The 22,787-nt window shown below is 48.3% G+C and overlaps 1 protein-coding gene across 3 annotated transcripts; it reads left to right on the forward strand.

Annotated features, from left to right (window-relative positions):
* Window positions 1–15: 15 nt before the first annotated feature.
* On the forward strand, window positions 16–22,787 carry EARS2 (glutamyl-tRNA synthetase 2, mitochondrial). Of its 3 annotated transcripts, none has more exons than XM_047838303.1 (9): window positions 16–238; window positions 2,510–2,665; window positions 5,551–5,740; window positions 9,828–10,300; window positions 11,941–12,049; window positions 14,452–14,605; window positions 14,700–14,830; window positions 21,117–21,252; window positions 21,713–22,787. In XM_047838303.1, the coding sequence occupies exons 1-9, from the start codon at window positions 100–102 to the stop codon at window positions 21,794–21,796; spliced, it is 1,572 nt and encodes a 523-aa protein (XP_047694259.1). In that variant the 5' UTR covers window positions 16–99; the 3' UTR covers window positions 21,797–22,787. The 3 variants fall into 3 exon arrangements, with proteins under 3 accessions (XP_047694259.1, XP_047694260.1, XP_047694261.1); XM_047838304.1 differs by having other exon boundaries at window positions 106–213; XM_047838305.1 differs by lacking the exon at window positions 16–238 and adding an exon at window positions 353–498.

Below are 22,787 nucleotides of genomic sequence, written 5' to 3' on the forward strand. Positions count from 1 at the left end.
AAGGGGCGGGGCTGCGCCCTCTGTGGCAGACGCGGATTGGCTGGAAGGGGTCCTCGGAAGTGATGCACCGAGAAGCCCACGTGTGCGGTTCCATCCCACATGGCGGTGCTTCTGAAGAGGCTGCTGCAGTCGGCGAGGCCCCCCACGGCCTTGGGCCGCCCCGTAGGACGGCGCGAGGCCAGCATGGGCACTGATCCCGGGGCTGCAGTGCGGGTGCGGTTCGCCCCCAGCCCCACAGGTAACCTGGGCGGACGTGACGCTGTAGGTCGAAGTCCATTGTACCGTGTCCGCCCCCCGAATATTCCCGAACGAATCCCTTCCGGTCGAGTCAGACTGGGCGGGCAGCGCGACCCTATTTTGCAGGCGTAGAAGTAGGCCCACAAGCGTAATTTATTCACATTGCCAGGAAGTTATTTGTGTTTATCGAACTGTACCATTACTTTCGGTCCCTTTTTCATGTATTCAATAAATGTTTATTGAGGACCAACAGTGTGCCAGGTATTGTTTTAGGCGTTGGGATGCCGTGGTCTCCAGGAACGTTTTTGGGTCTTGTTCTCAAGAAGCCTATCCTATAGTATACATTATAGCCGCGACAAATACGTGTAAAAATAACTGTAGTTTTAGTTACAGATGCCATGAGAGAAATGAAGCAGAGTAGGGGTCTGGGGGTTAGATAGGAAGCTCAAGAAGGGCGTGTTGAGGATGTAGCGTTTGAATTGAGAACCAAAAGACAAGAAGTCTATGTAAAGTCTGTATGAAGTCCATAAGAGGGACTTTAGGCAGAGGAAATTGCAGGTACAAAGGTCCTGTGGTTAATGTTGGCACTCAGCAAGCCAAAAGAATTAGGCAGAGGCTCACTGTATGCCCTAGTGGAGAGCTTGTCAGGGTGTCCCCACCATTTCCCCCTGGTTTGTTTTTCTCACGGAGGCTTCCTTCTGCCCTCTCCACACTGAGCATTCCTCTCATTCAGAACCTGTGGGTCCACATGTAAGCCTTTGTGTCAAGATCCCACCTGCACAGAGTGACAGGATCTTTCCTGGCAGGCAGCAGAGTGTAGAGCCGGCCTCTCAGACCATGGTGACAGGACTGGTTTTTAATTTCTAATTGATTATGGATCAGTATTTTTATATAACCAATAGAAATGTGTTACTAAAAAGGACAAATATTGAAAGCATACAAAATATGAGCCTATTTCTGTTGAATTCACCAAATATAAAATTACTCTGTCAAATTGCTGTTTCTAAATATTTTTTCTCAATTTCTGTACTTACTTGGTTATGAACTGGCAGCAGTTTCTAGACCAGCAAGTGTCTGTACTTGGCTTTGCACAGCACTCATGTAGTGGTTGGGGGCCACAAGGTCTGAGGTTGGCTGGGTCCAAATTGCCAGCTTTGCCGTTTGTTAGCTGTGTGACATGGGCAAATTGCATAACCTTCCTGAGCTTCTGAGTTTTACCTTCTGCCAAACAGGGCTAGTAATAGTTCCTGACTTGTGGGTTTGAGCTAATGCAACTGAGGCACTTAGCAAGGTCTGGTACTTAGCACTTAATAAACAATATTCTCTATTGTGATTATAGTTCTCCTTTTTTTTCTGATTTGCAGGAAAAGCCCATACAGAAAAGGCTGCTAACTACAGACAGATAAAACATACTGACTACAGACAGATTTATGAAACAACATAGGTCATTAATAGCTAAAATTAATTGAAGGGTATACTTTGACCAGCGCTTAGGTCACAACAGCCCTGTAAGGAAAGTTTCTTTTTTCTTTTCTTTTTTTTAAATCTTAGCAGATGAGGAGATTGAAGCTCATACACATGAAGTAAAGTGCCCAAGGGATAGCAACTGGTAAATGGTGGATGGAGAATTTAAATCCAGATTACTGGACCCCTGTCTTCTGTCTTGGGGACCTCTGGTTTTGTGGTTGCCTTGTAATAACTAGCAGAAGGTCACACATAATCCGTGTTGAAGAAGTTTGCCTGATGCCAGAAGAGCCTTATGGGTCCCATGCTGCCTCCTAAACCTGTAGATGCAGAGAGGCTCGTTATGGAGTCAGAGCCATGGCCTGGACCAAAGAAGATAAGATACTAGCTTTTTTTTTTCACCCAAGCACATCATTGAATTTGTACATGTTAAATGGATGTGTGGTAATGGGTTCAGTGGATAATCCTCTGTCCTTATTTGGGTAAAACTTGGCCTTGAGGCAAATCTAAGTAGAACAGTGGGTGCAGTTAGGAAGAGTTGGAGTCTTTTTTTTCCCACAAAATTACATGCTCTAAAACTTGGGTGGTCTTCTATTTCCAGGATGAGGGGCTAAAGAGGTTGACCACCCCTGTCCTCTCCTGCGGCAGTCTGTCTCGGTGTTGACTGGAAGGATGGGACAGGGGTAGCTGTTCCTTGAGCTTCGATATTTACTGGGACGTCCTGGTACAAGCAGGGCTTACTTGCGCCTGGCTGAGGTGTATCAGTTCATCTTCCCTGTCTTGACTGAGTGTTCTCTTCTTATACTAGGCTTCTTGCACCTGGGTGGCCTACGCACTGCCTTATACAACTATATCTTTGCCAAGAAGCACCAAGGGAGCTTCATCCTCAGGCTGGAAGACACGGATCAGACCCGCCTTGTGCCTGGGGCAGCAGAGAATATTGAAGACATGCTGGAGTGGGCAGGTGAGGCGGTCAGGAAAAAAACCCTTCTCCAAGGGGGAAGTGGGAGCAGGGAAAGGAGCCAGTAGGCCTCACAGGGCCCAAGCTGGACAATGAGGAGTTCCTGGAGAGATGGGTATATTTGTGCTGCCTCAGGAGGCACGTGCCCCCCCAAAAAAGATGCTAAAGAAATGCTTTGAGGCTGTTTTGAGGTTCCTGTTCTTAGAGTGTCAGGTGCTACTGGGAACGGACAGGAAACACAGGCCAAGCATAAGATGGAATTGGAGAGGCAAGGCGTGTGGTGAGCAGAAGGCTCCAGCCCCTTGTTCCCATGTGGGAATGCTGGCCCAGCTTGTCCAACCTTCTGACTTCCAAGAGGAGCCAGAAATCCAGGTTTTTGTTACTGTTTTTTTTTTTTTTTTTAATGAATACTTGCCATTGTTAAACTTGAACTCAGATTTTTTTTTTTTTTTAAACACACTGTGTGAGCCAAACTAAATGTGTACAGCTTCTAAAGTCAGTCTTCTTATGGGAAGTTTAATCTGAAGGACTGCTAAACCCCAGGAAGACAAGGAGGAGTGTGTTTGTGTTCCCTGGGTCAACAATTGCTTACCTGTCAAGACAGGTATAACCAGTTAAGTTCTCCAAGGAAAAATACCAAAAATACCGAGACTTTTATGAGATGTGTATTTTAATCTGCAGTAAATTATTAACTAGACTTTGGATTCCCAAAGGGCAGAAACTGATTTCATTTTTATCTTCTATTGTAGAACATTATGGCAGATGCTTAGTTGAGATTAGTTGAGTAAAGGAATTCATTCAAAGAGATCACTTATTGTAATTTAGGTCGTGTTCCAGCGTTGAACAGAGACTCTGTTGTCAGTAATTGGAAGACAGATAAATTAATTCATTTTCACCATGATGTTAAGTGTTAATGTGTGCTATGGGGAAAAGGTTAACAGGTTAGAGAACTGACAGGGAGGGATGCTGTTTTAGACAGGGTGGTCTTCTCTGAGGAGGGGACATTAAAGCAGAGATCACACAAAGTGAGGGGCTAGCCCTGTGGCTACTTGCACGAAGACTGTTCAAAGCAGAGGCAGGGCACCTGGGTGGCTCAGTAGGTTCAGCACCCGACTCTTGGTTTTAGCTCAGGTCATGATCTCACGGTTTCATGAGTTCAAGCCCCACATCAGGCTCTGCGCTGGCAGCCTGCTTGAGATTCTCTTTTTCCCTCTCTCTCTCTGCCCTTCCCCCACTCGTGCTGTCTGTCTTTCTCAAAATAAATAAATAAACTTAAAATTTAAAAGCAGGGCATCTGGGTAGCTCAGTTGATTAAGCATCCGACTTCAGCTCAGGTCATGATTTTGCAGTTCGTAAGTATGAGCCCTGTGTTGGGCTCTGTGCTGACAGATTCTGTGTTTCCTTCGGATTCTGTGTTTCCTTCTCTCTCTGTTCCTCCCCCACTTGCACTCTGTCTCTCTGTCTCTGTCTCTCTCTCTCAAAAATAAAGATTAAAAAATTTAATTTAAAAAGCAGAGGGAATGGCAGGTGTGAAGGCCCTGATGAAGGAAAGCATAGGGCGTATTAGAGGAGCAGCAAAGAGGCCAGCATGGCCCAAGGACTGTGAGCAAGCAGAGGGACTGGAGATGTGAGGACAGAAGTTGGCCGGTACTGAACCTGCAGTACCAGGCAGGCCAGGATGAGAACTTGGATTTCACTGAGTGTCTGCTATATGTCAGCCACTGTCTGAACAGGAGGTCCAGGGGTGAAAGAGTCCTACCCTTGGAGCCCCTGGTGCAGCACGATTGTGTAAATGACGCCTGCAGCCCCTCAGCACAGCTTCCTCCGGTGTGGTGGAGAGGCAGAGCTGACTTCTGTGGCTTCTTAATTTAGGAGTCACCCTTTTTGTGTGTAATTGACATATAATTTACCTGACACGAAAGTCACCATTTCAAAGTCTACAAATCAATGGTTTTTATTGAAAGCTGTTTAGGGTAGAAATACCACCATCCGGCTCTTTTGTGTCCCCTTTGTCTCTGCAGAAAGTGTATATTGGTTAAATCTGTCCTTTGTGACCGGAGGAAACTGGACCTTGGGCTGGAGCTGTGGCTTACAACAGATCGCATTTCATATAACGGCACCCATCGCAGTGGTTCTGCGTGTGTGCACCAGGCTGAGCACTTTGAAAGTACCAGTGCGTCCCGTTCTTGCCACCGCCCCGCATGCTAGAGCATAGCTCCGCTTTGCGGGGAAGGAGGCTGAGGCAGTACAATCAGGGTGAAAAGCGTGGATTCTGTGGCCCCCTGGCCTGGCTTCGAACGCATCTGTACCGCTTGCTGTTGGCCAAGTGATGTAACAGAGCCCCTCTGTGCCTCAGCGTCCATACTGAATGGGGGTCACGATGGCGTCTACCTAGTAGGGCGGTTCTGAGGCTTGATGGAAGTCATGGGACACAGGAGCAGCCTGGCAGGTGCTTGGCACTGTGGCCCTCACCCGTCTTCAGGATCCCTTGTCACAGCTTCTCTGGCACAGAACTAGGGGTCCAGCCAGGGCTATGCCCTGAACCATACTTCGTTCTTTGGAGCCAGCTCTTCCAGGCCTGGGCTGCTTTCCCCCTCCCCAGGGAAAGGACAGATGGAGAGGAAGGGCAGTTGAGAGCGTGGACTATGGAGGTGACATACCCCTGTGACTCCTTATCTTTCAGGCCTCACAACCTTGAGCGCTTACCCTCTCTTGTCTTTCAACTGGTCACCTATAAAAAGGAAATCGCGACAATAACAACCTTGAGGGTTGTTGTGAGGATTAAAAGCTTTACTGTATGCATAAGGCACACAGAACAGTGTCGAACCGGTGCTGTCAGCATCTTCATCGTTAGAATTTGGTGAGCATTCTCTCTTGTTGTGCCGCAGGCATCCCCCCAGACGAGAGCCCCCGCCGGGGAGGTCCAGCGGGGCCGTACCAGCAATCCCAGCGACTTGAGCTCTACACCCGGGCCACAGAGGCGTTGCTGGAGTCTGGCGCTGCTTACCCCTGCTTCTGCTCACCACAGCGCCTGGAGCTCCTGAAGAAGGAGGCCCTGAGGAATCACCAGACGCCCCGGTGAGAGCCCCAGCCTGTCGAGGCTGCTTCCCCAAAGTCGCGTGTGTCCCTCATCTGCATGACAGATTCCCCCCAAACTGTGGTCCCTGCACGGCCTCTTTGGTCAGGAGTCTGGGCGCAGCTCTGCTGGCTCCCTTGGCTCAGAGTCTCTCTCAAAGCTGCAGTCAAGGTTTTGGCCAGGTTTGTGGTTTCCTCAAGACTGGCCTTGCAGAGGGTCCGCTTCCATTTCTCTCATGAGGCTGCTGGCTGACCGTGGGCTACACTGGCTGTTGTGCGGAGATGCCAGCTCCTTGCCATGTGGGCCTGTCCACAGCACAGCTCACAGCATAGCAGCTGGCCTCGCTGTGGGCAAGGTGGACAGAAAGCAAAAGAGAGCAAGACAGAAGCCAGTCTGTTTGTAACTGAACAGAGGAAGCAACATCTTGTCACTTGTGCCGCATTCTCTTCCCAAAAAGAAAGTTGTTAGGTCCAGCCCACACTCCAGGCAGGGGATGACACAAGGGCAGAAACACCGGAGGTGGGCATTACTGGGGCCATGTCAGAGCTGCCGACCACACTGGCTCTCAGGCAGTAGTAACACGTAAAGTAACTTCAATTATTTGTAATTCTGAGTAAGTAAAGTTTTTTTTAGAGGCAGAAAGATGTATATGCAAAGATCTCTCCTAACCCTGACTCTGGCCCCTCAATTTCCCTTTCTATGAACAACTGCAGTTAGAATTTTCTTTCTTTTTTTTTAACGTTTATTTTTAAATTTTTTTTAATGTTTATTTTTTGAGAGAGACAGAGCACAAGCAGGGAAGAGGCAGAGAGAGGGAGACACAGAATCCAAAGCAGGCTCCAGGCTCTGAGCTGTCAGCACAGCACTCACAGCTGTCAGCACAGCACTCACAGCTGTCAGCACAGCACTCACCAACTGAGTCACCCAGGCACCCCATATATTTATTTATTTTTGAGAGAGAGAGAGAGCACATGTGAGCTGGAGAGTGGCAGAGAGAGAAGGGGACAGAGGATCCAAAGCAGGCTCTGAGTTTACAGCAGAGAACTCAGTGTGGGGTTTGAACTCATGAAACGTGAGATCATGACCTGAGCTGAAGTCGGATGCTTAACCGACTGAGCCACCCAGGTGACCCTAGAATTTTCTTCTGTCTTCTCCAGAGACACTCAACCCATGTACCCTGATGAACACGTATTGTTTCTCTTCCCCATTCCAATGGCAGCACACAATATACGGATTGTGCAACTTACCGTTCCCACTTACCTTTTTTGAGGCTATCCAATCTATATAGGCCCACACATTTTTCTTATGCTTGCATGGTATTCCACTGTACAGATGTAACATCCGTTAAACAGTTTCTTACTAATGAATCTTGATGCCATTTCTAATCTGTAGTTATAATGAAAGAGCTGGAATGGATCATGTTGACATATGTTGTTGTGCACGTGTGCAGGGTGTTTGTTGGAGACCCTCCCAGATGAGGAATTGCAGGGCCAGTTTGGAGCTTTGATAGACACTGCCTGTGGCCCTTGACCACCTTGCTTCCCATCAGCAGTGGCATCAGGACATCTTGAGTTCCAGTTTGTTTGTTTGTTTATTTATTTATTTATTTATTTATTTATTTTTTAAAGATTTTTTTAACGTTTTATTTATTTTTGAGACAGAGACAGAGCATGAACAGGGGAGGGTCAGAGAGAGAGGGAGACACAGAATCTGAAACAGGCTCCAGGCTCTGAGCTGTCAGCACCGAGCCCGACGCGGGGCTTGAACTCACGGACTGTGAGATCATGACCTGAGCCGAAGTCGGATGCTTAACCGACCAAGCCACCCAGGCGCCCCTCACTTATTTATTTTTTAAAGAAATTAAAACAAAGTTTTTTTAAGTTTATTTAAGGAATCTCTACACCCAACGTGGGGCCCAAACTCATGACCACAAGATCAAGAGCCACATGCTCTTGCGACTGAGCCAGCCAGGTGCCCCGCCCCTTTTTAAGATAGGGTTCATGCCTGATGTGGGGCTTGAACTCACATCCTTTAAAGTCAAGAGTCAAGCTCTCATGGGCACCCCCCACTGAGTTCCAGTTTAAATGAAGTGTTTGGACAAGCACTGGATATTTGTATGAGGTCATGATATTCACTGCAGCTTTACTTTTTTGTCATAAATAGTCTACTTGTCTATTGGTAGAAGGTTTGTTTTTTTTTTTTTTTTTAAATTTTTTTTTTCAACGTTTATTTATTTTTGGGACAGAGAGAGACATAGCATGAACAGGGGAGGGGCAGAGAGAGAGAGAGGGAGATACAGAATCGGAAACAGGCTCCAGGCTCTGAGCCATCAACCCAGAGCCCGACGCGGGGCTCAAACTCACGGACCGCGAGATCGTGACCTGGCTGAAGTCGGACGCCCAACCGACTGCGCCACCCAGGCGCCCCTAGAAGGTTATTTTTTTTTTTTTTTTTTTTTTTTTTTTTAATTTATTTTTGGGACAGAGGGAGACAGAGCATGAGCGGGGGATGGGCAGAGAGAGAGGGAGACACAGAATCAGAAACAGGCTCCAGGCTCTGAGCCATCAGCCCAGAGCCCGACGCGGGGCTCGAACTCACGGACCGCGAGATCGTGACCTGGCTGAAGTCGGACGCTTAACCGACTGCGCCACCCAGGCGCCCCTAGAAGGTTATTTTTTAAAATTATGGTCAAGTTCTGTTGTGGAATCCATGCAGCCGTTTATTAATTGAACACTTAGCTCTGTGTCAAGGAGCATATTTTCAAGCTTTACATTTCTGTGTCAGGATTCTTCAGGGAGTAAGTAATGGAACACCCCTTTTAAAAGGGACAAACCATGCTAACTAACTTGGATGTAAATTAAAAAAATAAATAGATAAAATTTTAAAAAATTAATAAAAGGGACAAACCAGGGGTGTCCAGCTGGCTCAGCGGATGGAGCATGCGACTCTTGATCTTAGGATCATGAGTTCAAGCCCCATATTGATGGTAGGATTTACTTAAAAAGAAAATAAAGAATAGGGGTGCCTGGGCGGCTCAGTTGGTTAAGCGGCCGACTTCAGCTCAGGTCATGATCTCCGGTTCATGAGTTTGAGCCCCGCATTGGGCTCTCTGCTGTTAGTGCAGAGTCTACTTCAGAGCCTCTGTCCCCTTCTCTTTCTGCCCCTTCCCAGCACTTGCACACAAGTGCTTGCTCACTGTCTCTCTTTCTCTCAAAAATAAATTTAAAAACAATAATAAAAGAATTTAAAAGAGAGTGGGGGACAAATCAGAGCTTCTCATGTTCTAATGTGCAGACGACTTACCTGGGGATCTAGTTAACATGCAGATTCAGATTCACCAGGTCTGGGCTGAGGCCCGAGATGCTGCATTTCTGACCGGCTCCCAGGTGAGGCTGTTGCTAGGGATCCACAAACCATACTTGGAGTAGCCAGGGCATAAACCACACAGACATTTGTCACTTACTCTGCAGAAGTCTGGAGGTGGATGACTCAAGGATAAAACCAGCAGCTTCAAGACATCAGCGCTCTGTTGTGGCTTCTTCCTACCTCCCCTGCCCCATCCCCTACACTAGCTGCAAGTGGCTGCGGAGGCTGCAGGCATTCTGCCCTCACAGGACAACATCTGAAGGGCACAGGGGGAAAGCAGAGGAATTTTCCTCTTGTGGCTCTTTTGCTCTCAATTGGAGAGGCAATCTTTCCCCCAGAGCCTAAGCCTCCCCTGCCTCCAGGCATACTTTTCTTTGAGTCTTAGGGATTAGAGTGGTCTGGCCTGGACCAGTTGCTGGCAAATGGGAATGGGATTGCATGATTGGCCACACCAGCTGTGATTCAACCCCCAGGACTAGGCATTTTGCTATTTCCTCATTAGCAAGGAAGAAGAGGGAGAGGCTGGCAGGTAGGCAGGCACAAGTGTCTGCCACACTGTTACCAATTACTGTCTTCCCCATACGTCACTCCACTCCCTGTTCAGGACTGGAAACAGAGCTGGAGAAGTAGATGACTTGCCAAGGTCAGCCAACTATCAGAGACAAAGACAGAATTCAGTCTGTCTGTAGTCATCCTAACCTCTGTGACGCTCTGCTTTAACAGGTATGACAATCGGTGCCGGAAACTGAGCCAGGGGCAGGTGGCCCAGAAGCTAGCCACAGGCCCCAAACCTGCTATCCGCTTCCGCCTGGATGGGGAGGCACCAGCCTTCCAGGACCTGGTGTATGGCTGGAATCGGCATGAAGTAGCTAGTGTGGAGGGGGACCCGGTCATCCTGAAGAGCGATGGCTTTCCCACATACCACCTGGCATGCGTGGTGGACGACCACCACATGGGCATCAGCCACGTGCTGCGGGGCTCCGAGTGGCTGGTCTCCACCTCCAAACATCTACTTCTGTACCAGGCCCTGGGCTGGCAACCACCTCGCTTTGCCCACCTGCCCCTGCTCCTCAATAGGGATGGCAGCAAGCTGTCCAAGAGGCAAGGAGACATTTTCCTGGAGCATTTTGCTGCTGCCGACTTCCTGCCAGATGCCTTGCTGGACATCATCACCAACTGTGGCTCCGGGTTTGCAGGTACCTGCCCACCTGGGAGTTTGCAGTGGGACCAGAGCAGTGAGTTGCTGGGGCTTTGGTTCAGGCCCACCTGGTCTTCAGGCCAGGCTGTGCCATATACTAGCTGCACGCTCTTGCCTAAATTCATTCTTTTCTCAACAGATGTTTATTGAGCCAGACGCTGTGTTAAGTGCTGGGGCTACAACAGTGAACTAGCTAAATGTAACCCCTGGCCGTAAGGAGCTTATGGTCTTTGAGCCTTTCCTGCCTTTCTATAAAATGGGGATAAGTGTTTACCTCATAGGGTTAAGTTAGGATTCACTGAGCTCATGAGTATGAGGCACCCAGTAAGGTGTCTGCCACTCTGCACAAAAACCGTAGATCTTATGGTTATTATAATTATATTACTCCCACTATGGCAAGTGTGGGTTCCAACAGAATTACTAAGACGGCTATGACCCTAGTGTATTCCAAACTGAGCCCTTATCCTTGGTCCAAGACTTAGAGCCCAAGGTTTAAAGAAGCAGCAAATTAGGATGACCTCTTTGTGGAGGGGATTTCTAGAAATGTGGCACTGGTAGTCTGCTTACTGTTTATTCTGCTCTTGTCTCATTTACTCTTTAAAATCGTCTTTAGAGGATTAAATTATCCTTGCTGTTTATAAGAGAATTGTGAGGCTCAGACAGGTTTGATGACTTGGCAAAGCCATGCAGCCTGTAAGGGACACAGCAGAGACTCCCTGTAGGCCTAGGCCTGGCCACGATGCCTGCTGACCGCATGGGACGGGGCTGTAGCTCTGGAGAAGCAGCTCCCCACGCAGCGATTCTCCACACTGCCTGAGGTTTGGAACCACCTGGGAAGCTTGGAAATACTGATGCTCAGACGCCATCCCAAACCAGCAGAGTCAGAATCTCTGGGGCACAGCCAGGCAATGAGCATGCTGTTCCTGCAACCCACATCTTTGAGGGCAGTGAGGGTTGGTTTAGCCTGATTATTTAAAAAATTTTTTTTGAATGTTTATTTATTTACTTAGCATGAGTGGAGGAGGGACAGAGAGAGAGAGAGAGAGACACACACACACAGAATCCACAGCAGGCTTGGATCTGAGCTGGCAGCACAGAGCCCAACATGGGGCTCGAACCCATGAACCATGAGATCATATCCTGAGCCGAAGTTGGACGCTCAACTGACTAAGCTACCCGGGCACCCCTAGTCTGATTGTTTTCAAACTTGTTTTTCCTGAGTGACAGAACCCTTTCTGCAAATGAAAGCCCCTTCAAGGCCCGTGATCTATAAAAGAGTTAGAAGTTGGGGGCGCCTGGGTGGCGCAGTCGGTTAAGCGTCCGACTTCAGCCAGGTCATGATCTCGCGGTCCGTGAGTTCGAGCCCCGCGTCAGGCTCTGGGCTGATGGCTCGGAGCCTGGAGCCTGTTTCCGATTCTGTGTCTCCCTCTCTCTCTGCCCCTCCCCCGTTCATGCTCTGTCTCTCTCTGTCCCAAAAATAAATAAACGTTGGAAAAAAAAAAAATTAAAAAAAAAAAAAAAAGAGAAGTTGAATCCCTTGGGTCAGAATGGAATGGGAAACCCAGAACGTGATCACCTAGCCTCCCTTGTGATTGAAAAGCGAGGGAGGGGGCTGAGGCTGGGCCTGCCTCCTTGCAGAGAACCAGATGGGCAGGACCCTGCCTGAGTTGATAACACAGTTTGACCTGACCCGGGTCACCTGCCACTCAGCCCTGTTGGACCTGGAGAAGCTCCCGGAATTTAACAGGTGAGTGGTGAAGCAGGGAGGCCGCTGGTACAAAAAGGCTTTCTTGCTAATGAGGGTACCCATGGCAGAGGGTCTAGTGGGCTTTGGAGTCACATGGACCTGATTTTTACTGTGGGCTCATGTGTCCGATGCTCCGTGAACACAGAGCATGTAAGTCACCTAACCTCCTGGAGCCTCTGTTTCTTCCTCTCGAAAATGGGGCTAATAACAGTACTTACCTGTTAGGATTGTTGTAGGAGTTCAGTTAAATTAAACGTTGCATCAAGGTGTTGTACACACCCCCTGGCACATAAAAAGTGTTCTGTAAATGGTAGGTACTGTCTCTGTCATTACCATTATTCCTGGTTGTCCTTTGCATGGATTCTGTTAGCCATGGCCTAGAGAAAAGGGGCATCTTCGCCTCGGAATCACCCCTTGCCCGCCCCCCCACCAACACGGTGACTGAGCACTGTCTCATGACACCTGTTTTACATCTCATGTAGCTCTTTAGTCAGACCTCTAAAGCCAGTTACAGTTCAGATCACTGTTGACATATCCATCTAAGGGCCTTGGTGGTAAAGCCAGCAGATAGATGTGTACTTAAGGGACAAGGGACTCAAGGATGCCGTCTCTTGAGCACTGGTTTGGGGACAGGCTCTCTGTGCTTTACTTGCATGAGCCCAGAGAATTCGCATTGACTGCAGGTATTGAAGGTTGTTACTTCATTTATCTCCCATCAGACATCAGATCAGTTGTCTGACTTTGCACTCTTTTGCATAGAAGGAAACGACACATAGGGCAGTGTTCCATAACCAGCCCGTTCACGCAGCAAACGGCAGGCATCCCTTGAATGGGGTATTCACCAGTGAATGCAACTTGAACCCTACCTTTCTGATTGTAGGGAAAGTGGTATTTCAAGGAAATGGGGCACGGCGGGGAAATACTTTGTGACCCATTCCAGTCCTCCAGCATGAGGGTAGCCAGAGGAGGATGGAGGTGGGCTCTGCTCGGCGTGGACCCAAGAGGAGATGCAGTTTTGGGACTGCCACAAACGCAGCCGAAGCCATTAACGTTTAGATGTTCCTGGCATCAAGCCGCTGCTGTGATTATTTCGGTAATAGCAGTAAAGGTAGCACCGGTAGTCGTCAGAGCAGCACCACAAGTGTGGTGGAAGTAGTGATGGTAATTGACATTTATTTGGCACTTCCTGTCTCCCAGGCCCTAGACCTTCCATGTATTATCTCAAGCGTGGCCACTAGGGTCTCCTGATTGCTTTCTGTCTATGGTCTTCTCCCACTGCTGCGGAGATCCTAGAGACACTTTCAGTATGTGGTGTTAACTCCTTTTTAAGAAAATCATTATTTTTTGGGTAGCGTGTGCTCCAGATAGCTTCGCAGAGGGTCTCATCCTTCCCCCCCCCGATGTGCGGAACCCTCAGTCCTGACCCCCTGCCCGCCTCCAGCTGCCTTTTCCTCTGTGCTTTCCAGATAGTCCCTCATGTAGTCTGCACAGTGCCCTGTGACGGAGGCCCCTGGTTGTCCCTGTGGTGTACATGAGCCTCCTGAGGCTCTGGACGATCATGTAACTTGCTGCAGACCTCTCACAGGGCCGGCCTGATTCACAGGCCTGCCCCAGTTCCAGAGCCCAGAAGATATGCCCCCACCGCTGCCACCTGCCTTTCTTCCATGCCAGGGCAGCCTAGGGAGGGGACTGAGGACTGGTTAAAGCTTTGCTGCTCCCGAAGAGAGGGAGCAAGGCAGTTAGAAGAATTCTGGAAAGAAGAACATTGGAATTGACAAGAAAACCTGAACTTCTTGATTATGAGCCCTGGATTCAAACAGCTGTGCACTCTGAGCTTCAGATCCTATAAATCTATGTTCTTGATCTCTGCCTTTTTGTGCCGGAGTCTCATGCTTTAAACTATGCAAGGAGGCAGACACTTGTAGATTGTACCTTGTAAAGTCAGGTGCCTGTCAAGGCCAGCAGCCAGCACGGGGGTAGGTAGCAAGCCTGGGGAGAGGCACTGGGGAGCAGAGGCCCTGGCAAACTGGAGTGCTCTGTGCCTGTAAACCGGGCGGCCTCCACTCTGCTCCCGCTATTGAAGTGTGGGGCACGAGGGCCCTTTGCAGCCAGATCTTCTCTGATATCCCAAGAGAAGCCAGAAATCTCTGTTTTTATGTGATCTCTTTCTAGTTTAAAATGTTAGCTACTATCTTAGAAACACAACAGGATACCTGAGTTGCTTGGGGCTCTTAGGCTGACTTAGACCTTGGCCAGATCCCTTTCCTGTATGATCTGTTTCTGGGCTGTGGGAGGGACAGCTCATATAACGTGTCATTCTTCAAACTTTGCTCCCTTAGGGAGAGGGTTTGGAGGGGACTGGGAATGCCAGTGGCTGCACGGTCCCTTGGTTTCTCTTATAGGCTGCACCTGTGTCGGTTGGTGAGCAGTGAGACCCAGAGACGCCAGCTGGTGGGGAAGCTGCAGGCCCTGGTGGAGGAGACGTTCGGCAGCCAGCTGCGAGACAGGGATGTCCTGGACCCAGCCTACGTGGAGAGGATCATCCTGCTGAGACAGGTGTGGTGTCAGGGAGCTCCGGTGACTGAGGGAATGGGTGGCGCCCCCCTTCTTCCCTGTCCTCAGTGTTTTCAGCGACTGCCCCTTCCCCTAGGGTCACATTTGCCGCCTGCAGGATTTGGTCTCCCCGGCACATTCCTACCTGTGGACTCGCCCTGCCGTGGGCCGAGTGCAGCTGGGCGCCATCTCGGAGAAGGTGGACTTGATTGCCGAGCGTGTGCTGGGGTGAGTTGCTGCAGGCCAAGCTCAAGGCTCCGCCCCTGAGTTCCCTCTCCCTCCCAGCGCCCCCTTCCTCCAGGACTGGCTGCGGGGCCTGCCACACAACGCATGGCTAGTGACAGGGTCTTGGCAAGATGATCACTCTGGTAGGGGGGCTTTCCCAGAGGAGCCAGACCCTCCCCAGAGAGGGCAGTGTGTTTGGGGTTGGGTTCACCTGGGTTCCCTGCCAGTGTTGCCGCTTACCCAGTCCTTTCTCCTGCCCAGGTGGCGTCACTATGGCACCTCTTTGAGCTTCCATTTCCTCACCTCTAACGTAGAGATGCTACTACAGTCTTAACTGTACAGGAACAGAAATGCAACCAAAGCTGGCTTAAGCCCAGCCTAATTCAGGGGCCAAAAACATGTCACCAAGACCTTATTTTTCTCTCTGTCCCTTTGACCTTCTGTTCCACACTTCTCAATGCCGGCTACTCTTTCTGCAGAGACTCTGTATCGAGTAGATGGAGGGTGGGGCTCTCTATCAGACAGAAGAAATGACAGTGCTTACCCCACGAGGAAGTGGCGATCCAGGGCTAAAGAGCTTTTTCCATATCTCAAGGGTCCTGATGTCCCTAGATTCTGCTCTTGTCCACACGGTGCATGGTGGCTCATAGACCATCCATACTTTAGCCAGAAGAGGAAGGAGGAAAAAGGGAAGGGGATGGGACACTCCTACTCCTTACGGAACAGACTTAAAAGTTACACATTCATTTCCACCTGTATCTCACTGGCCAGAATGCCTATCTTATGGCCATGCCAAGCTACAAGGGAGTCTGGAAAACTTTTTTTTTTTTTTTTTAACTTGGCAGCCATGAGCCTGGCTAAAAATTTTATCACTCTGTATGAAAGGAAAAAAAGGAGAGCAGCCTCTCTCATGTCTGTGCCCTGTTTGTAAGACAGCTCCAACATCACAAAGCCTCAGCCGTGTCTTAAGATGAACTCTGATGGAACCCAATTAGCTACATTTTTCTCTCCGAACCAGTCACACGAGGCCTGGGGAATGTGATGTGCCCGTTGGCGTAGGTTAGCTCATCAGCTCCTGGGCCGTAAATGGACCCCCAGCCAGGGCACATGAGCTGAGAATGGGAGCCAGGTAATTCCTCAAGGAGATTTGGGGTATCAGGAGAAAGGGAGGTGGATGCTGGGCAGCAAAACCCAGTGTCCGTTTTACCTACCTCCTCCCAGCTTTGTCATGAAGATGAAAGTAGGTCTTAAGCGTTTACTTACACATGCCTGCAACTTGCTATTTATATGCATTAGGTCTGTATACGTATGTACACAGGGTGTGTGTAGATATGTGTATACACTGAAATTCACAGCCACCTAATAAAGTATCTGGTTAAAACGTTATCCCCATTTTATAGGTGAGAAAATCAAGACACAGGCTAAGTAACTTGCCTAAAATAACAGTAAGTTGGAGGAGCAGGGATTCAAACCCAGGCGAGGTTGGGCCTAGAGGCCATACGCTTCTCTCCAAAGTGCTTGGACAGTGCCTGATATCTAGAAACCCTCAGTGTATTGTCATAATAAATAAACACCTGGAAATGATAAGAAATTCATGTGGCAAAAAATACAGTATAATACAAATAGTAGAAGAAGGTCTATGGCAAAAAGTATGTGTTTCCTCCTACTGCAGCCCCCAACAGAAATGCAGCCGCCCTTAGCAGTTTCCTTTATGTAATGTCTGAGTATTCAGTGATATGGATATGTAACTCCATTTTTGTCTTTTTAAAATTTGAAATTTGATGTTTTAATTATGAAAACATTCAAACCTCTTTTTTTATGTTAATGTTTATTTATTTTTGAGAGAGAGAGAGTACCCCCATTCAGACCTCTTAAACCTGAGTTTAAAAGCTAGAAAGTGTGAGGCACCTGGGTGGCTCAGTTGGTTAAGCATCTGGCTTCAGCTCAGGTCAGGACTTGCAGTTCATGAGTTTGAGCCCCGCATCGGGCTCTGTGCTGACATCTCAGAGCCTGGAGCCTACTTTGGATTCTGTGTCTCCCTCTTTCTGCCCCTCCCCTGCTCACGCTCTGTCTCTGTCTCAAAAATAAGTAAACGTTAAAAAAAATTTTTTTTAAACCTAGAAAGTATAAAAAAGGTAGATATTGGGAAATCCAGTTTTATCCTTGTCCCCCATCTGTTCAGTTCCAGAACTGTCTGCGCATTACTACCCTTTTTAATTATATCTAAATGATCCTTTTTTTTTACACAAAACTACAGTAACACTGTTCTGTGTCTTTTGATTTGTTTGTTTCACTTAACATATCTGTAGATCTGCCCAGTCCTTAGAGAGAATCCTTATTATTTTCTACAGCTACACTTAGGCCATTATTGTACCACTTTACGATAATTTATTTAACTCATTTCCTATTGATGGACATTTGGATTGCTTCCAGATTTTGCTGTTATAAACAGTGCTTTAGTGAATAGCCACATATAAACATCATTAATCGGGTTTGCATTTATATCTCTAGGATAAATTCCCAAGAGTCATTATTACAATACTCCTTTAATTTAGGGCATTCCACAATAGGAGCTCTTAGTGCTAATTCACCAGGACCGTTGCCTTGACTCCACATCCCTGCCATGGGGTTAGATTTCAGAGACACTCTGGGGCTCCCACTCAGGACAGGAAAACTGACACCCAAGTGTTCTGAAGCTGCCAGATTTCTTAGAAGTCCCTTCTGTACCCACGCCAAGCTCTGGGCCAGCTCTAATGTGTCCTGAGCTGCCATTGCCTGTGACCTGTCCCTCTTCTACCAGCTCCTTAGCAGCCTGCTTCCCCACAGTGGCATAGAGGAGAGTTCCTATGTTTTCCCATGGTAAATTTTAACAACTTTTTTTTAAGTAGGTTTCATGCCCAACATGGATCTTAAACTCATGACCCTGAGATTGGGTTGCATGCTCTACTGACCAAGCCAGCCAGGCACCCCATTTTCCACATTAAAATTTTTTTTTTCTTAAGTTTATTTATTTATTTTGGGAGAGAAAGAGCATGAACTGGGGAGGGAGGGAGGGAGGGAGAGAGAGAGAGAGAGAGAGAGAGAGAGAGAGAGAGAGGGAGGGAGAGGGAGACAGAGAATCCCAAACAGGCTCCGCACTGTCAGCCAGGAGCCCAGAGTGGGGCTCAAACCCTTAAACTGTGAGATCATGAGCTGAGCTGAGATTAAGAGTCAGATGCTCAACTGACTGAGCCAGCCAGGGCTCCTCCGTGTTAAATTTTATATTTTCTGTATTTTATCTTCTGGATATAGGAATAATAATAAGCACGTGGCCGAGTTAATGATGCAATAAGCATGGTTATTTTTGCCTCCTGTTGAAACTCAGTGGCTCAGAATCCAGAGTTAGTAAGGGAATCTGTCGGTACCAAGAGGCAGTTTCTTCCCATTACTTACGAGCACGGGTCCCCCAGCCAGTCACCCTCCACGTGAAGCCTGTCAGTGGCAGGGGACTGTCTGGACCCCATTGAGCACGGGCAGTACCCCAGTTGGCATTGTGGACCATCCGCACTAGTGGAACTGTCCAGGCCCTCTGCAGCATTTCCACTTTGGAATCTCTGTAATAGCTGAGGGGGACTGAGAAGGTGCTGTAAAATACAGGCCCACCCACCCTGCTCCCGTCCTTTGCTCTAGCTCAGAGATTAACAATTTTTTTAAATGTTTATTATTTATTTTTGAGAGAGAGAGCAGGGGAGGGTTAGAAAGAAAGGGAGACACAGAATCCAAAGCAGGCTCTAGGCTCTGAGCTGTCAGTACAGAGCCCGACGTGGGGCTCGAGCTCATGAACCATGAGATCATGACCTGAGCCAAAGTTGGACACCCAACCAACTGAGCCACCAGGTGCCCCTCCAACTCAGAAATTTTTTATTTTATTTCTTTTTTCTTTTTTTTTTTTTTTTTTTTGGCAAGTGAAGCTCTAACTGAATGGGGAATCTCTCTTGAAACTCCAAACGCACTGGTGAGAGAGGATCTCAGCTGGCTACCAGCAAAGCAGAGGGCGATTGTTGGCCTATTAGATTTTATTATTATTTTCTAAACATTTATGCTTTTTTTTAACTCATTAAGCTTTTTAACTTTCTTTAACTTTTTAAAAAAGTTTTTAAGTTTATTTGTTTTGAGAGAGAGAGTGCAAGCTGGGGAGAGGTAGGAAGAGAGGGGGAAAGAGAGAATCCCAAGCAGACTCCGCACTGCCAGCATGGAGCCCGATGTGGGGCTCAAACTCACAAACCATGAGATCATGACCTGAGCCAAAATTTAGAGTTGGACGCTCAACTGACTGAGCCACCCAGGTGCCCCTGGCCTACTGGATTTTAGATCCTTACGTGCTTCAACTTGTGGGCAAAGAATGTTTGTAGCAAGAGGTGGGCGCCAGGCTGGCTGATGCAGCAGCCTGTGCTCTGGTGGGCCCAGGCAGCCGGCACCATAACCCTGTTCCACTTTGAGAACTGCTTCATGCTGGCCAACGTCCCTGACTTTGTCACCTACAGGTGCAGTGGCCTATCAGAGTGCAAACCCTTCTGGAAGTGCACACAGGCTGGGGTCACCTACTTCTTCATGAAGCTGTGCAAGGTGCTGTTCCTGGCCACTCTTTTCCCATCTGGGAAGGTGGCATCTGACTTTATTGGGGAGTTCATAAAGGCCAGCATGGATGTGGCAGATCTGATAGACCTAAATTTTGTCGTGTCCCAGAATACAGGCAAGTGGGGAGTTCAAGATCATGGTTGTTGCCCTAAAAATTTTTTTTAAAGAATGATTGTAGGGGCACCTGGGTGGCTCAACTGGTTAGGCATCCAACTTCAGCTCAGGTCATGATCTCACGGTTTGTGAGTTGGAGCCCCACATTGGGCTCTGTACTGAAAGCTTGGAGCCTGGAGCCTGTTTCGGAATCTCTCTCTGTCTCTCTCTCTCTCTCTGTCTCTCAAAAATAGAGAAACATTTAAAAAAATTAAGATAAAAGAATGATTGTAGCAGGTTGTTGGCAGTACTGTTACTGGAGCCGGGGTCTCCCGAAGTCTCTTTCTTTCTGCCCTTCTGTGCTACAAGCCCTCTCCCCTGCCCAAAGAGTCTCCCCTTTGCCAATCCTAAAGCTGTGTTTCAAGTAATTTCACAGAGGGCTTCATTCTTCCATCCTATGTCTAACCTGTTCTGAGTTTGTTTTTAGATTCTCTTGCAATGTTTCTGAGCTCTTGGATATAATAAATATTAGCTAATGTTTAATTTCTTAAAAAAAATTTTTTTTAATGTTTGTTGATTTTTTTTTTTTTAATTTTTTTTTCAACGTTTTTTTTTTATTTTTGGGACAGAGAGAGACAGAGCATGAACGGGGGAGGGGCAGAGAAAGAGGGAGACACAGAATCGGAAACAGGCTCCAGGCTCCGAGCCATCAGCCCAGAGCCTGACGCGGGGCTCGAACTCACGGACTGCGAGATCGTGACCTGGCTGAAGTCGGACGCTTAACCGACTGTGCCACCCAGGCGCCCCTGTTTGTTGATTTTTTTGAGAGAGAGACAGAATGGGAGTGGGGGAGGGTCAGAGAGAGAGGGAGACATAGAATCCAAAGCAGGCTTCAGGCTCCGAGCTGTCAGCACAGAGCCTGATTTGGGGCTCGAACACATGAATCGTGAGATCATGACCTGAGCCAAAGTCAGACACTCAGCTGACTGAGCCACCCAGGCACCCCGCTAATGTTTAATTTCTAAATGAAATACAAGATCTAGTGTTTCAGAGTGTTTACGGTCTATTCAAGCAACGTACTTAGTGCCTAACAAGTTTGAACTCAGCCCCACCATAGCCCTGTGAGTTACAGACACCATTATTATCCCCACTTTATAGATGAGAAAACTGAGGCATAGCGATCACATGACCTTGAGGTAGAAATTAGTAAATCCTCTTACTGTGGTACCATCTGCGTTTTCCTGTATTGTGCTTGGATTATCTGTGTATTTGGTTCCTTAGTTGTTTTTTTTCTCAAATTGGAAAGGGATGGGGATCTTCTTCCTTCCCTTCTCCCCCAAGCAGACTTGAACACTGGTTGTGAATGTTAATCATCAGAAATCCTCCCTCTTACCTACTTGCCACTGGCCCATGCAGGCCCTCATAGACTGGCTCTTTTCTAGGCTTTTATTTATTTATTTAAGTTTATTTACCTTTTTTTAGTAATCTCTGCACCTGACATGGGGCTCAAACTCACAACCCCTAGATGAAGAGTTATATGCTCTTCCCACTGAGCCAGCCAGGCGCCCCTCTTTTCTAGGCTTTTAGAAAGACCCGGTATGAGCTTAACTCAGGACGTGCTGAGTGGAGAACTGAAGAAGGTATCAGAAGGTCTGGAGGGGACCAAACACAGCAACGTGATGCAAGTCCTCCGAGTGGCCCTCAGTGGACAGCGGGTAAGTGGACAGATGGGCTGGACTGTTCCCTGGAGCCCCTCATTTATCCGTTCAGCTGACATTCAATGGCAGTCATGCTCTGGTTTGGGGGTACAAAGACAAATGAAACACGATCACTCCCTTCAGTCTCTCAGCAGATAGTATTTATGGAAGCACCTACTATGCAGAAGCACCGTTCTGGGTACAGTGGGCCCAGTAGTGAATGAAACATGCACTCTCCCTGCCTGCATGGAGCTGGCGGTTGATGGGGGGGCCAATAGACATATCACCACGGGAAAACAGGCTCCTGGGACCCATCCTTGGCCACGGAAAGTAAAGACAACGCAATGCTAACTGTGCCCCTTCAGACGCAGGCAGTGGCACTGGGGTTGGCCTGGGGCGTAGCGCCTGCAGACTGGGGCTGGGCTTTAGTTCTTTAGGCAATATAAGGCAATAAGGCAGTTTCTCTTTTTGTTCTTAGCAAGGACCTCCGGTAGCTGAGATGATGGTGTCCTTGGGAGCGAAGGAAGTACGGGAACGAATACAGAAGGTGCTTTCCAGCTAGAGAGAAGATATGACAGAGGAAGAGGCAGCCCTAGGAACCTGGACGTGCATGGAAATTGCCTTCAGAGCAAAGCAGAAGGGGCCTGGGGTCCATCAGGAAGCTCACAGAAGGAATCCCGAGTGGAAACGGTCTCTGGGTGCACCCAGTGCGTTTATGGCTTCCTCTCACCTCGTGCTTGGTTCTAACACCACATGACACAGCACAGGTTAGGAGCTGGTTCACGAGGGCTTGTGTCATATTCAGCTCAGGCTCCCGTAATGGCTTAAACAAGAGAAAGTTAACTTCCTCACAGTTCTGGAGTCTGGAAGTCCCAAGTTCAAGGTGTCAGCAGATGTGGCTTCCCAGAGGCCTCTCTCCTTGGCTTGCCATTGGCCACCTTCTCTCTGTGTCCTCGCATGGTCTTTCCTCAGTGTGTGCTCTTGGTGTCTCTCTGGGTATTCAGATCTCTTCTTATGAGGACACAGGTCAGATTGGATTAAGGCCTACCCTCATGGCCCAATTTTAACTTACCTCTTTAGAAGTCCTGTCTCCACACACAGTCACATTCTGAGGTCCTGGGGGTTAGGGCTTCGGCATAGGAGTGTTGAGGGGATGCAGTGCAGCCCCTAACAGCTTGGCATCTCCCTGGACTCACGGGTCGCAGTGTTCAGGCCCCGCTTGTAGGTGAAGCAGTAAAAGATGAATGACACCAGCAGGGCTGAACTGGATGGCACACTCTCTGGGGCTTGTAAAAGAAGTGACCGTCTGCCGAGGGCGAGCACTACGCTTTATACCAGTCTTACACACTCTGCTTTGTCCTTGTATTCGGGCGCCTGTGTCTCCTTCTCTAAAGGCCCTTTCTTCCTCTTTTCTAGTTCTCCAGACCTGGTCCTCGGACTGGAGACCTTCATCCCCCCTGTTTTACACCTTTTTCTTCATACCTACCTCCTCCTTCTGCCCATTCTTGTAAGTCATTGTCTGCAGGTTTCTGAAATAAGATGTTCTTTTTTTT

Source organism: Prionailurus viverrinus, chromosome E3 (genome assembly GCF_022837055.1).
Source record: "Prionailurus viverrinus isolate Anna chromosome E3, UM_Priviv_1.0, whole genome shotgun sequence".
Classification (NCBI taxonomy): Eukaryota; Metazoa; Chordata; class Mammalia; order Carnivora; family Felidae; genus Prionailurus; species Prionailurus viverrinus.

What these genes read in the sequence shown, in the direction of transcription:
- EARS2 (XM_047838303.1), top strand. Translation starts at nt 100, where the DNA reads ATGGCGGTGCTTCTGAAGAGGCTGCTGCAGTCGGCGAGGCCCCCCACG. An exon ending in GTTCGCCCCCAGCCCCACAG is followed by an intron (nt 239 to 2,509) that starts GTAACCTGGGCG and finishes TTCTTATACTAG; the next exon opens with GCTTCTTGCACCTGGGTGGC. An exon ending in AGACATGCTGGAGTGGGCAG is followed by an intron (nt 2,666 to 5,550) that starts GTGAGGCGGTCA and finishes GTTGTGCCGCAG; the next exon opens with GCATCCCCCCAGACGAGAGC.